Source organism: Onychomys torridus, chromosome 11 (genome assembly GCF_903995425.1).
Source record: "Onychomys torridus chromosome 11, mOncTor1.1, whole genome shotgun sequence".
NCBI lineage: Eukaryota > Metazoa > Chordata > Mammalia > Rodentia > Cricetidae > Onychomys > Onychomys torridus.
The window spans coordinates 73,983,561-73,998,549 of NC_050453.1; the positions used below are offsets into that span (position 1 = coordinate 73,983,561).

At 43.4% G+C, this 14,989-nt stretch overlaps 2 protein-coding genes across 4 annotated transcripts in view; one reads left to right on the forward strand and one right to left on the reverse strand.

Annotated features, from left to right (window-relative positions):
* Nucleotides 1–421: 421 nt before the first annotated feature.
* LOC118592906 (60S ribosomal protein L21-like) lies at nt 422–1,290 on the reverse strand. The gene is made up of 2 exons (XM_036201989.1): nt 1,093–1,290; nt 422–613 (listed from the first exon to the last, which is right to left on the reverse strand). Exons 1-2 carry the CDS (start codon nt 1,288–1,290, stop codon nt 422–424), a joined length of 390 nt encoding a protein of 129 aa, XP_036057882.1.
* Nucleotides 1,291–7,080: 5,790 nt separating this feature from the next.
* Nucleotides 7,081–14,989, forward strand: part of Ccnt2 (cyclin T2) — a 31,416-nt gene continuing 23,507 nt past the window's right edge. For all 3 annotated transcript variants that reach the window (XR_004946162.1, XM_036202006.1, XM_036202007.1), the window contains exons 1-2: nt 7,081–7,263; nt 7,997–8,078. Coding sequence is in view for 2 of the 3 variants with exons in the window: in XM_036202006.1 (XP_036057899.1) it covers nt 7,106–7,263; nt 7,997–8,078 (240 nt within the window). In the remaining variant the exon portion in view is untranslated. The remainder of the gene's footprint in view (nt 7,264–7,996; nt 8,079–14,989) is intronic.

Sequence of the window (14,989 nt, forward strand, 5' to 3'; positions counted from 1 at the left end):
GCTTCTATTGTGAGAGTCTGTGCAAGGAAGGGGTGAACTTACTGAGAACTATGGATGGGGCAAAGTGCAGAACATTCTTCCCACAAGGTGACCTTCTAGAAAAGAACTGTACAAACTATGATAAGTGAATGTACTTGGGAGCAAGTACATGAAGGGAATATCTGGCATGCCCACATTCTCTCTGTGGGAAAGGCAAAGGCCTGGGAGGAATACTCTTGACTCTTTTCACGTGACCAAAGATGATAAAACACAATGCCAAATGTATTCCCATGACGTATTTTCTTAAGCTAACTGTAAACATCACCTCATGTTTTGCTTGCTTTCATAACAAAAATGAGAAGTGCTTGTTTGTACTACTCTTTTTTTTTTTCAACGTAAGAAAAGCCCTTTACAGTCCAAGTCTTTTATTTCTTTTTGTACATTAGGCCATGAATTCATATGGAATGGGCTCCAGCAGCTCAGGCTCCTTCCCGTTAGTCCCCACAAAGTTTGCTTCTCTGGGTGGGGCGGGCTGGTGCTTCAGCTGAACCCAAGTGCACTTCTCCTTGGATTCCTTTTTCTTCTGGTCCTTCTCCTTCACGCGCTTCAGGAAGCTGTCTCGGCTCTTAGAGTGCTTGATGTGCTCAATATGCACGTTAATTCTCTTGGCGAGAATCTTGCCCTTAACTTACTTATTTGCAATGATGCCCACAGCATGCTGGGTGACATTGTAGTGCTGTGGGATGTTCTGTATGTCAAATGTGTTGCTCTGATTGGTTAAAATAAATAAAGTGCTGATTGGCCAGTAGCCAGGCAGAAAGGATAGGGTAGGCGGGACAAGGAAGAGGAGAATGCTGGGAACAGGAAGGCTGAGGAGAGGGATACTGCCAGCCGCCGCCATGACAAGATGTAAGGTACTGGTAAGCCACGAGCCATGTGGCAAAGTATAGATTAATAGAAATGGGCTAAATATAAGAATAAGAGCTAGACAATGGTAGGCCTGAGCTAATGGCCAAGCAGTTTAAATAATATAAGTGTCTGTATGATTATTTTATATGTGGGTTGTGGGACCATGGGAGTTTGGTGGCACATGGAAACAAGCTCTCCAACTACATTGTAGACTCTTCTGGTTTTGCCATGGTAACACTTATGAGGCATTCCTTTTTGAACAGTGCCCATTCCCTTGATGTCAACAATATCACCTTTCATGTAGATTCGCATGTAAGTGGCCAAAGGAATAACTCCATGCTTCCTAAAGGGCCTGGAGAACATGTAGCGGGTGCCTCTCCTCTTTCCCTTTGTGTTTGTCATTTTGGCGAGTTACTGGAAGATGGCTGTCATGGCCAAAAGGCTGTTTGTACTACTCTTGAGCTCAAGCACCTAGGGTCCCCTGGTTGACCCCACATATCAGATCTTTGGAATATCCTTTGATCCTCAGAGACTTAGCCCCGGTAGCAACGGGGTGGGCTGACATCTATGACTCTGCAACCCTTTCATTTTGTTTGCCTGCAAAACCAGCATCATGTGGACAACAGCAATGTCTGCTTCCAACCTGAGCACTAGTTGAGCCCCTCTGACGACAGATGGAGGGGCCTCCTGAAGGAACGTCTTAGTAAGTGCCGTGTTAGTTCTCTACTCAAGGGAAAGTCTTTCCAATTAGTTTGCATCCCTGTATCCTGGTAGTTGTGATGAGTGGGGGCTCACTGATTCCATAGGCTCAAAGTACCTTTTCTACTGTCCAGGTGCAAGATACTTGGCTTTTTTTTTAAGACAGTCTCAAGTATCCTAGCCTGACCTTGAGCTCAACTCACGATGTAGTCAAGCATGTCCTTGAACTTCTGACTCCTCCTGTCCATCTCACCACCACCACCAGTGCTGAGGTTACAGGCTGGGCCAGCATGCCCAGTTTGTTTTTATGCAGTGTTGGGACAGAACCCAGGCTTCATGCATCCTCAATGCACTGTCTCTCAACAGAGCATCCACGCCCTCCTGGGTTCTTTTTAAGAGCCTAATCTCTTCAAACACCATATTAAGCCTTAACTTTGAACACCATCCTTTTCTGACCAAATTCTTTATCTAATCTCTGCTCTCTTGCCTCCAGTTCTCACTATAAAACTAGTTAGAAGCAGCCAGGAACGCCCATTCCAAAGCTGGGATAATGGGCTGCCTTCAAATATCCTGCTCCAGATTAACTTGTCTATTACCAATCAATCCAGCCTCCCATAGACTTAGAGCATAGACAGAATCTAAGCAACATAACACAAATGGCCTCTAGTCTCCAGTTCTCAGTAGCGCCCTGTTCCCAGCCACAGGCTCACCCATTCTCACTGGCTCCCTGCCAGGAGTTCTGTCAGCAGACTCCCAAGCGTTCTAGAGTCGGCTTCTCTACATCTTCCTTCCAGTCAGTTCTTCTCAACCACAGTCAGTTAAAGTGTCAGCAACAGCTCCACTTCCCTGGTACCAACTTTCTCTACTAGTTACTCTTCCGACGGAGTAATCAAGTACGATAGAAACAACTTGAACCAAAAGGTTTCTTCTGGCTCAGTACCAGAGATTTCAGTACCAGTTATGATGATGGATGAGGTGGAACACAGTAGTTCATGCCACAGTGACCAGAGAGCAGAGAGGGTTCCTGTGGTAAGGGGGGAGGGGGGTCTTTTTTCTCTTTATTCTATTCCACTTGCATTCAGGAGGGGTCCTTTGCCAGGTAATTTCTCTCCAGAAAGGCCTTCACAGATACCCCCAGATGTGTGCCATACTAATCTACTAGGCACTTATCAATCCTCCCAAGATGACAGTCCAGACCAACCACAGGATATGAGTTTGATTATCAGGTGACCTGATTACTTTATTCAATGTCACAAATATATGCAGGAATTACAGTAGTGTTAAAGGTCCATTAAGGGAAATAGCATGGAAGTATTGGCCTAGAGACCTAAGATTACAGCTAGCCTGATCAATTGCCTGGCTAAGGAATCACCCCTCTGAAAGGTGGGCTCATCTTAAGGCAATGGCTCTCAACCTTCCTAACACTGTGATCTTTTAATATAGTTCCTTGTGTTGTGGTGACTCCAACCATAAAATTATTTTCATTATCACCTTATAACTGTAATTTTGATAGTTATGAATTTTAATGTAAATATTTCTGTTTTGAGATGGTCTTAGATGACCCCTGTGAAAGGGTCATTAGACCCTCAAATGGGTTGCATCCCACAGGTTGAGAACAACTGCCTTCAATTGTGCTAAAGGGATGGGAGAAATATTTAGGCTTTGAATGAAGTTGTGTACTTTTCCTTCCCAGAAGCTCTGCCCTCTGCACAGGTGCTTAAGGGCCACAGCCAGGCAGCCTCATTACACCTATCAGCTTCTGATATTTGTCAAAGCCTAGACATGCTAACACACACACACACACACACACACACACACACACACACACACACACAGAGGAGTTTCTCATTCCTTCTTTCTTAGCTCTCCTCCTTTAGCTATGTAGCTTATGAACAGCATGGCTTTCTTCTCATCATCTTCCTCCTCCAGGTAGACACCAAGCTTTACAGCTTTGTGGCCCTGGCATTTTTTTTTTCTTCTTAAACCCTAATAAAGTTGTCCTTAAAGTTTCTTCTGAGTCTTTTACATTTTTTTACTAGCATACTAAAAACCCAAGAAGAGACCACAATTTCCCAGGTAATATGTAGCACCCCAGTGGAGCACCCCAAAACTTCTAGTAACACAGTAGATGCTCATATTCATTTTCATAAGAACATTTTTCTATGTGCTGGGGATGCGGAAATATTCTAGGCACTGCATGGGGAGGAGGTATAGATGTAAAAAAAAAAAAAGGATGAAATTTGAAAAGTGAGAAACATTAAGGGGAGGCAAGAGAATAGAGGATGAGAGGAGGACCAGGAGGACAGAAGGAAATTTCTCTTTATTGCTAATTACCTTAAAGACATTAAGGAAAACGTGACAGTGACTAGGAGACAGCGCGGAAGTAAAATACTCAGTTGTGGAGCCAAAGAAAGCCACTGTAAAGAGGACTTAGAGACTTAAATGACAGATTGGTTAGACATGAAAAGCCTTCCTGCCTGGCAACAGTGCAGAGGTGCTGGGGTCAGGAAGAGCCTGGAGCATGTGGGCAAGCTAAAACAGAGGAAGCCAGAAATTTAGCCAGATCAGTAGATCACAGTGAAGCGTTTAGATTTTCATATTGAAGCTGTCCAAAAAAATTAACAGAATAGTATAAATTTAAGTCTTATGGCAGAGAAGGACAAGCTAAGATAGAAGTGAGAAAGGGAGAGATTTATTGTAAAGAAGGAAGATCACGTGAGGCCAATTAGAGAAACAGCACAGAAGGCCAAGGTCAGTTAGTTTGTGTATCCAAAGGAACGGAAAGGCTGAGGCTGGAGAGATGGCTCAAAATCTTCCAGATCTTGTGGAGGACCCAAGGTTCAGGCCCCAGCAGCCATTACCTGGCTCACAATTCCAGTTCCAGGAAATCTGACAGTGTCTTCTAGCCATTGTGGGCACCATGCACACATGTGGTACACATTCATACTTGCAGGCACTCAAACATACACTTAAAAATAAATGTGTTTTTTTTTTAAATGAATGAATGGGGTTTAATGGATTAACAAGATAGTTCGGTGGACTAAGGTCACTGCCACCAAGGCTGATGGCCTGAGTTCAGTCCCCACAGTCCATACGGTAGGCAGGAAGAGGGCCCTTCACATGGTCCTTCAACCTCCACCAGTGTGCTCTGGTGTGCCTGCAGCAACACATACAATTGTTTTTAAAAGGTTTAATTATATCACCTATGGAGAGACAGAGCTAACTCTTCCTTCCCAATCTGCTTTCAGTTTGTTTCTCTTCTTTATTGTATCACCTAAGACACTTCATACAACGTTGAAAGCAATCAACAGAGAAGGCACAGCCTTGCTTTGTCCTGGATCTTAACATCAAGCATCATGCTGGTTAGGGTCTTCTGTAGATGCTCTCTGTCAAGTGGAAGAAACTCTCCTCTGTTTCTTTTTTGTTTATTGGTTGTTGTTTTTTTCTCTCTCTCTCTTTTTTTCTCAGTAGGAATGGGTGTTGGAGGAAGGTACTGATAGAATGTTGCTTTTAATCAATCTAGGAAACAAGATGTGCTGCTATCTTGCTGTAACATCTGTAACAAGATATTTAGGTAGCTGTTCACAATAACCACCTACAATAATCAAGACAGCATATTATGATGGAGCAGGCAGTAGGCTGAGGGCAGAAACCCCAAAATACTGACAAACAAAAGCTTCAAGTTTTAATTACAAACACACTAGCCCTTTTACTTATTTTTTTTAGGAATTTTTTTAGATAGGGTTGTTTCCTTTATCTATTGTGCATGAACACGTGAAGGTCAGAGGACTTGTAGGACTTGGTCTTTCCTTCTACCATATGGACAGTGGTGACTGAACAAAGGTTGTCAGCAAGTGCTCTTAGCTGCTCAGCCATCTCACCAGCGCTCACTTGCTTTTTTAGAAGCCAGTTTGTACTACCCTACTGCAGTCTTCAGCATATAGCTAAAAATTTAAACATAAATTGGTCATATACAATACGCATTAACTCGGAGGCAGATAACATGTAACCAAGTAAGTGGCATTTTCTTGCAAAAAGATGCAATTAATCATCAGTTATAAGAGATCTTACTTTATAAAATCCTAAAGAATTTTTTCTTCAGGCACCGGCCTATAATCCCTGCACTCCAGAGGTGAAAATAGGAAGATCTGGGGTTCAAAGTCATCCTCCAGCCTCTGTCAGTTCCTGGACAACCTGGATTATGACATTCGGCTTCCCCTAACCTTCCGCAAACCCCGAGCAGCAGAAACCACACACAGGTTTAAAACCATACATCCAATCTGGATGGAAGGCCTAGAGAGTCATGTCCTCCAATTATTAATTGCATAATGTTTGGCAAGTGATTTAAAAAGATATCTGCAGTGGTGCCCTGGGTCTGTAATCTCGGCACTTCTGAGGTGGAAGCAAGAGGATCAGGAGGAGTTCAAGGTCATCCTTAGCTATATAGTAAATTCAAGGCCAGCCCGAGACACAGGCACATTGTTTTAAAATAGTAAATGAAATAAACCCACCCCTTGGGTTTATTTTAGGTTTATTTAAAGTGGTTTTTTTTTTGTTTGGTTGGTTTTTTTTTTTTTGGGGGGGGGGTTTGTTTTGTTTTGGTTTGGTTTGGTTTTTCGAGACAGGGTTTCTCTGTAAAGTAGTAATGTTTTAAGGGCGGTTTCCTCCAACATCCACAAGTGATTTTTTTGGTTTGGTTTGGTTTTCCCGAGACTGGGTTTCTCTGTATAGCTTTGCGCCTTTCCTGGATCTTGCTCTGTAGCCCAGGCTGGCCTCGAACTCACAGAGATCCGCCTACCTCTGCCTCCCGAGTGCTGGGGTTAAAGGCGTGCGCCATCGCCGCCCGGCCTACTAGCGACTTTTTAAAAACTACAGAAGAAGACATCGAGGTGCCGACCATGGTTAGAAAAGGCGTTATTTTTTCCCAGTCTTTCCTGACTCCTCTCCCGAGCCGTCCTGGGGATGGCAGTCATTCGTGGGCACAGGAGCCAACACACCCAAGAAAATACACCAGGAGCTTGTAAAGAAAATGGAGGCTGGGGCGTGAAGCCGTACCAGAAAATGACTTTGCTGTCTTTAATGAACCAGCAAACTCACTGACCGAGAAATAAATCGCAAAGTTGAAAGCATCCGCCCAAACCCTATTGCGCAGCCGCGTGACCTCTTCTAGTCCGCCCCGCCCCTTCGCCTTGGTCCTTTTCCATACCCAGCATGCACCGCGTCGACCTTTTCTTTTCGAGTGACCCCTACTTTCGGCGCCTTCCCAATGACAAGAGGCGCGGAGCATTGTGGTCCCGCGGGCCAGAGAGAGGCGGGAGACCGGAAAGAGAAAGCAAAAGACCAGTGCGAGCCGGCAGGGAGGACCGCAGCGCGTGCGCACTGGGAGCCGCAGGACCGGAAAGGGCGTAACACACACTACGGAGAGCGCATTGGGGCGGGGCCTCGAGGCCTTGGCGCGGAGTCCCCGAGGCGGGCGGGGAGGGGGCGGGCTAAGGGTGCGGGCGGAGGAGGAAGTGTCATGGCGTCGGGCCGTGGAGCTTCTTCTCGCTGGTTCTTTACTCGAGAACAGCTGGAGAACACGCCGAGCCGCCGCTGCGGAGTGGAAGCGGATGAAGAGCTGTCGCATCGCCAGCAGGCGGCCAACCTCATCCAAGACATGGGGCAACGTCTCAATGTGTATCCTTTTCCCAGTGGCGGCCCTGCGTCCCTCACGCCCCGGTCGCGCTCGCCGGGTGACCGGGCCTAGTGTCCTCCGAACATGGCGCCGCTGCCTCTGCCTTCTCCTGGCCTCGGGAAAGAGAGACACGGAAAGCTTGGCCCGGGCTGCCGTGGCGAGCCCGAGGAGGAGATGAGCCGGGGAAGGCAGGCCGGGAGCCCGCGTTGTGTAACCTGTGCCTGGAAGCGCGTGATGCGCTGGGGAATAGCATTGCTGCCCCGGCGAGAGGGGAATCCGGGAAGAGCGGAGCCAAGGGACGGCCCCTTCCACTCCTTCGGAAGCCGGGAAAGGCTTTGAGACGCAGGAAGGTCCCAGATATTTCACAGAAAACGTTCTCCAAGCCTTCCTTGCCGGCTCCAGGGCGGCTCTCTTGGGCTGTGGGAACGCGTGGGGACCTTTTACGTTCTTTGGGTGTGTGGCGCGCGCCTTTCGACTACTTTATTTCTGCTGTACCAAGCTGTAGCCACTGCAGATAATTCCCGGGCGCTCTTTACGTAGCATATTAGAATAATTTGGCATCGAGCCTGGCCTCCCTCCCCACCTTCCCGCGCAGACTTTTTATGTACTTAGAGGTTGGAGGTTGGATTTTGAGTAAATGGAAAGGAACTATAATAAATCGGGGGTTTTCCATCCAAATTCATTTGGCTTTTAGAAATCTTTTTCTCAGATTATTTCCTAAACGTTGCATCCCAGCTCTCAGCTTACAATAAACACTGCGATTGTTTATATGCACAGGTTTTATATGCACCATTCTTTCACCAAATTCAACAGAAATGTAAGTACTGTTTTACTGTCTTAGTCTCCGAATGTTAAAGTGCAGAAAAAAAGTTAGTCATTGGTTTTACTGTTGGATTTAGTGTTCTGAGTTTACTGTAAATGTGAGTTATGTAATAAACATTTTGCTTCAAATGCAGAAGGGTGTGTGACTTTTATTAATTAAACTGTAAGACTTGGTGTTAGCCTCTGCCAGACCTTCTGAGACAAAACAAAACAAAGCAGAACTTGTTTTGTTGGTTTGTTTTTTTGTTGTTGGTTTGTTTGGTTTTGGTGTTTGGCTTTTGGGTTTTTTTGAGATAGGCTCTCACTGAGTATCTCTGGCTGTCCTAGAATTCACTATATAGACTAGGCGGGCCTTGATTTGAACTCAAAGAGATCACTGTGTTTGGGATTAAGGCATATTGGGGGAGGGATGGGCGGACACCTTTCTTAGCTCAAAAAGGCAGCAGTGTTTTATTCATTTACGCAGCTGGGGTGATTTATAGTAGAATAATTTCAGTAATCACATACAGAGTATGTTCTTGTCCTTGGGGAGGCTGCATTTTAATTGTTATAGGACTCATTGTTTCGAATGTTATGAATTGAGATTTGTGTGAACATTGGCAGCAGTGATACTTTGAGAGGGCAGGCTGTTGAGAGGAACCCTTCCGTGAAGTTTCTCATTGTGAAGAAGGTAGCAAGGCTGCCGTTGCCTGTTTCCTTATGGGTTTGGACAATGTCAGTTCTCCCATCTCGCCCATCAAATACACTCTCAGGCTCCGCTGCGATAGACCTGTGGGATAGTCTTATACTGGTCTTGAATATAATGTGCCGTCTTTATAAATAGGTAGTCATTTTAATTAATCAGTTTGTTTACTTTGAGACCATATCACTGTGTAGTGCAAGCTGGCATCAAATTCAGAATCCTCCTGCCTCAGCCCCCCAGGGTGCAGGAATTAGACGCCTGTGGAATTATAGACCTGATTTGAAATTCTAAAGCTATCAAAGTTATGAGTTGATGTTTGTTCCTTTCCAATGGGTATTAGAAATGTTTGGCTCCCACTTCAGTTTCTCACCATTCTTTACTCTTTGCCTTTTATTATAGTTTTGATAGTGTTATTCTGAAAGGTAGATGTAAGAAAATGGGCCCTGTAAGGGCTTTTGTTGTTTGTGGATAGTCATTAGGTTCTCAGTTGCCAAGGAAACCGTTTTAGACAAGTTTCTTACATTGTTACTTTGGAAGTGGCAGGAATTTCAAGGTTTAAGTTCAGTTATCTTAAATCCAACTTCATTATCAAATTTGCAAACTTTTTTTTTTTGTTAAGATGGTGCATATTTTTAGTAGATTTGGGGCTCTTGCAGACCCTCTCCTATGCTCTTTTTTTTTTTTAAGATTTATTTTATGTATGAGTGCTCTGTCTGCATGTATGCCTGCACCCCAGAAGAGGGCATCAGATCCCACTAGAGATGGTTGTGAGTCACCAAGTGGGTGCTGGGAATTGAACTCGGGACCTCTGGAAAGAGCAGCTGGTGCTCTTCAACCCCTTCTATGCTCTTTTAATCTGCTTGAGTCTTGCTCTTCCGTGATTTATTTGTATCACTCTTAGTTCAATAACGGTGTGGAGGAGAAAAGAACCTCTTGGTAACAATGTTTAAGCTAAGAGAATCCAGATTCTATTTCAATTCTTCCCAAAAGTAGTGAATTAGTATTGAGCACTACATAAATTTGGCTTTTTTTTTTTTTTTTTTTTTTTTTTTTTTTTAAAGTAGCCCTGGATAATGTTGGTAGAAACTACAAGTCGGAATTGTGGGAAGTCTTTTTTGTGATGGATTTACTTTTCTATTTTCAGTAAAAGATCCCACCACAGGTTCTGCTTTTTGAGCCCTCCAGTGGCTTGGTTTGTGTGCTTTAAACAAATGTATTTGGTTTCTCGAGACAGGGTTTCTCTGTGTAGCTTTGGTGCCTTTCGTGGAACTCACTCTGTAGACCAGGCTAGCCTTGAACTCCCGTGTGCTAGGATTAAAGGTGTGCGCCACCACCACCCAGCTAAACAAATGTCTTAAAGGTAGAGTCTGTGTCTTCAGATGGACTTAGTTACGTCCAAGTTATTTGCATTATTTCACCATTTTTACTGACAAAGCCACTCAATATTTTTTATTGCTCCATTTAATCTCTTACATATATAAAGAAATACTTGAGCACTTTATACTGAGTCTTTTGTAGCAGGATAATAAAAATATCATCTGTTTGGGGTAGCAGCATTGTCTCTCATCAGACTTAATATTAGTATCGTGTATTGATTGCATCAGTTGCGTAGCCTCAGTAGCCCTCCTACACTCCTGATTCTTTAGGCATGGTCTCAGATTGAATGTCAGTCCTGCTTGAATTCCTACTTTCCTACATTCTTGGAAACTTTTTTCTTAGACAGTTATAATCCAGTGTCATATTAAGGAAAAATACAAAGTATCATTTGATAAATTAACAATGGGATAAGATAAGATAAGCTGAGGTGGAGGGACAAATGGTAAGGTCTTAAATTGTCATGTATCTATAATACTTACAGTATCTTTCAATGTTCAGTGCTTCATTTTAGTGTCCCAGGTAGACAGATTTAAAAGTAGAAAAGCATTTATTTGCTGTTTATTTAAGAATGGAATCAATCTTAGCCTGTGTCCTTCACCCAGATACTGTCAGTCAGTGGTCAATTTTCTTGGAGAGTCAAATAAGTGACTGTATACAGCTTAAGAATAAACCTACCTTTAGGACTGGTAAATAAAGAATATCCTCCTTGGATCAAGCTCAAGAGAAGTCTAGTGGTCTGGTGAGATGGCTCAGGAGGTAAAGGTGCTTGCTGCCAAACCTGATGACCTGAATTTGATCAATGGGACCCACAAGAAGGATCAATCTCTCCCTCTTCCTCCTCCCTCCCTCCCTCCCTCCCTCTCTCTCTCTCTCTCTCTCTCTCTCTTTCCCTCTCTCCCCCTCCTTCCCCTCCCTTTCTCCCCTCCTCTTCCTCCCTCCACTCACAAATAAATATAAAAGAATGTTTTAAAGATAAATTTTTATTTTATGTGTATGGGTGTTTTGACTGCATGTATGTCGTGCACCACATTTGTGCCTGTTATCTGTGGAGTCCAGAAGAGGGCATTGGATCCTGTGGAACTAGACCACCACGTGGGTACAGCGGATTGAACCTGGGTCCTCTAGAAGAACAGCAAGTGATCATAACCGCTGAGCCATCTCTGCAGCCCCATGATGTGTTTCTTTACTTAGATTACTACCTTTCTAGAGCTACTGTAGTCAGAACTACCTATAATATGCAAACTTCAATGCATTGTTGTCCTGTTTAAGGACCCAAGAATGATTAGGTGGGGTAACTATTTGGGGCCAGTAATCTTCAGGAATGATGGTATTGACTTATGAGAATGTACTCCATAGTTCATTTTCATTTATACATGTTCTTTGATCTCTACACAAAACAGATGCACATCTGCTTGTGCTAGAACTTTTGGGGAAGGAGGGGGGGACCCTATACTCAGGCTGGTCTTGGAGTGACTATGTAGCCTGGGGGGTGGTCCCAAAATCTCAGTCTCCTGTTACGCTAAAAATTTATTTTTACTTTCTTACTTACAATAGCTATGCTTCTTAGTGACTTGGTTTTTAATTAGTGAGTGTCTCTGGAATCAGGAAGGCAGTCCTCCTGAATTCCTTAGCTCCTCATTGATTGGGAGGAAGGCAGTTCCTCATCAAGGGAGCACTACTTTTCTTCTATTCCTCTGTAGAAAACATGCCTGTTAGGCTGCAAGGGTGGGGTGTTTTATTCACTATTCTATCACTAGTTCCTAGAGAAACCCTCACAGAAGAGGCTCTCCAAGTTAGACTTGGCTTACAGGTCTAGTGAAGTGTCACCTACATTTTCTTGATAAAAATACTCCCACATAGATCCATTTAGAGCAGTGGTTCTCAGCCTTCCTAGTGCTGCGGCCCTTTAACACAGCTCCTCGTGTTGTAGTGACCCCAACCATAAAGTTATTGTCATTGCTACTTCATAACTGTCATTTTGCTGCTGTTAGGAATTGAAATGAAAATACTGTTTTCCGATGGTCTTAGGCAATCCCTGTGAAAGGGCCATTCAACACCCCTCCCCACAGGGGTCTCAACCCACAGTATTTCTTTCTTTTTTTTTTTTTTTTCTTCCTCTCCCCCCCCCCCCCCCGGGTTTCTCTGTGTAGCTTTGCACCTTTCCTGGAACTCACTCTGTAGACCAGGCTGGCCTCGAACTCCTCACAGAGATCCGCCTGCCTCTGCCTCCTGAGTGCTGGGATTAAAGGCCTGCGCCGCCCCACCCGGCCCTTAAAGTATTTCTTTATTGAAAATTATACGTGTGTAGTAAATGAAACAGTAGAACAGGGGTTAGGATAAATCCTCTCCTGACTTACAATATCAGCTGCTAACCGTTTTAGGGCCTTCTGAAATGTGTGTGTGTGTGTGTGTGTGTGTGTGTGTGTGTGTGTGTGTGTGTGTGTGTGTTTTGCGTCGAGTTGCATCACAGAAGTTTCTCTTTTCCCTATATCATTAGATTTAGCACATAGCATTAGCATGGGAACACACAGACTTGGATTTTACTTTCTAGATGAGGTGTGGTATAGTTAGTTACTTTTGCAGTAGTAAAAATTCAGCTCATACATACTAGACATGTGTTTTCTAACTGAGCTACCTCCCAAGCCAGGAACTATTAATCTGTAAGATGGCATCAGAAGGCATAGTGCATCAGTTTTGTCCTCCAGGAGATGTTTGTTGTTGGGGGTGGGGTTATAATTGCTCTCTAGTGCACAGAAGCTGGGGATGCTTTTCAACATCTTATAAGCACAAAGGGCTGCAGCTAGTCCACCTCTGCTAGGGGCGGGGTGGGGGTTGATTTCACTGTTTCTGAGATTGAGGAATTCTGGCTTAGCCTAAAGCATTGGGAGAAGGGCGGAGTGGATGCCAGTTAAAGCTGTTGACTCCACTAAATTAATTGCAGATTATAAGAAGTCATCACATGCCTTAGTCTCCAAGGACCTTAATAAAATTTATGAACATGATTTTTTTAAATTAAGAACTCCAAGGACAGTTTAGTAGTTCTAAAATTGTAAGTTTAAATTTAGTATAATAATAAACATTGCCTTCCTGTGAACTTCTGTGTTACTAAGTTATTTGAGCTTGCTCCACATTTCTTGTTAATAAGGTATTTTTACTTTGTCTTTTAGTTTTGTTTAGTGTAAATGTGTTAATAAAATAATATCAATTTTGCTTCCATTGTCTTCTGCTTAGGTTTCTTTAATGATTTCATGAAAAGGAGATTTTTTTTTCTTCGTTGAGACAGTTTCTCTTTGTAGCCTTGGTTGTCGTGTAGAGTGGTCTCCTAAGTGTGTCCCACACTGTCCTGAAGAGGGATTTCTTGTGTGCTCCTAAACACTTACTTAAAGTGGGTGTCTTCTTTCTCTTTTTTTTTTTTCCACGCAAATAAGGAAGATAGGAATCATAAAGCTTAAAGTCTTTGTCTGAAGTCACACAGCTACAGTGACAAAAACGAGTCTAACTCAGGTGTGAATTCCATGTCTCTACCTGCTCCTGGTGCATCGGCATGTCCCTGAAGTTCCCACTGGAAGCACCGGGAACGGCATTGTGTAGGAAAGGTGATACAGCAGCTGCCTTGATAACAATTAAGCTTCACCCAGCTGTTCCCTGACTTACGTAATTAGAGTTTGTGGGAAGGCCTGGCATTTTCTTCATCTTAGCAAGCCTCCCCTGTGGTACCTGTGCTTGCCGAAGTTCAAGGTTTTCTCTTAAGGCTGTGGCATTACTTGTTCATTGTTAACATTTTAAATATGAAGTTATTGTGCAGAGTATACGCTAATAATAAAAATGTAAAGCTGGTTGCTTGTGCTTGGTTACAGTGCATTCATTTACATAACAGCAGGACCTGTGTTCTACAAATTGAGTTCAGAGCAGTGTGCAAGCAAAAATGGGATTTGTCACTTTGCTCATAAATACAGAAGACATAAACAATGGTGTCCCTTAAGGAAGTTTCCTAGTAGGAGAGAAGAAAACTACCTAGAGGTTAGCAGGAGTCTGATATTAAGTGGCTAGGAGCAAGTAGTTTGAGCTGGTTTATACTGGTGAAGACGAAGGTGTTTGCTTCATCTTCCTGGATTGAAACTGGGAGGTCATGATACGCACTAACCAAAAGTGGCTATGTAACACATTAATGTGGTGATTGCACAGGAAACTGATTTGTAATGAATGAATTAGAGAACTCAAACAGTATGAAATAATTCCTAAGCACGGCTTTTGTAAAAGGCCTGTATTTTATCTTGTTGAAATACTAACATCTGAATTGAGATACTGTTGCTGTAAAATGCCACATTTTAGAGGCCTAACAAGGCAGAAATATAAACTATCATATTTAACAGGTTTACAATTGATTTTTAGGTTATTGAGATAAAGTACATCTGAATTAATTTTATTTTTAAGAGGTTTCCTGTAGTTAGAGTTTTCCTGCCTGGCCCAGTCAGGACAAATCTCTCTTACCCGCCAGTCCCACAGTCGCTCAGACCCAACCAAGAAAGCACACAGAAACTTACATTGTTTACAAACTGTATGGCTGTGGCAGGTTTCTTGTTACTACTTCTTCTATCTTAAATTAACCCATTTCTGTTAGTCTATACTTTGCCACATGGCTTGTGGCTTACCAATGTCTTTACATGTTGCTTTTCATGGTGGCGGTAGGCGGTGTCTCTCCAACCTTCTACTACCCAGAATTCTCTTCTCTCTTGTCCCGCCTATACTTCCTGCCTGGCCACTGGCCAATCAGAACTTTATATTTACACAGAGTGATATCCACAGCAGTTTCCGAGTTTCTTGTTGTTTGTAGTTGAGTTTTTCTG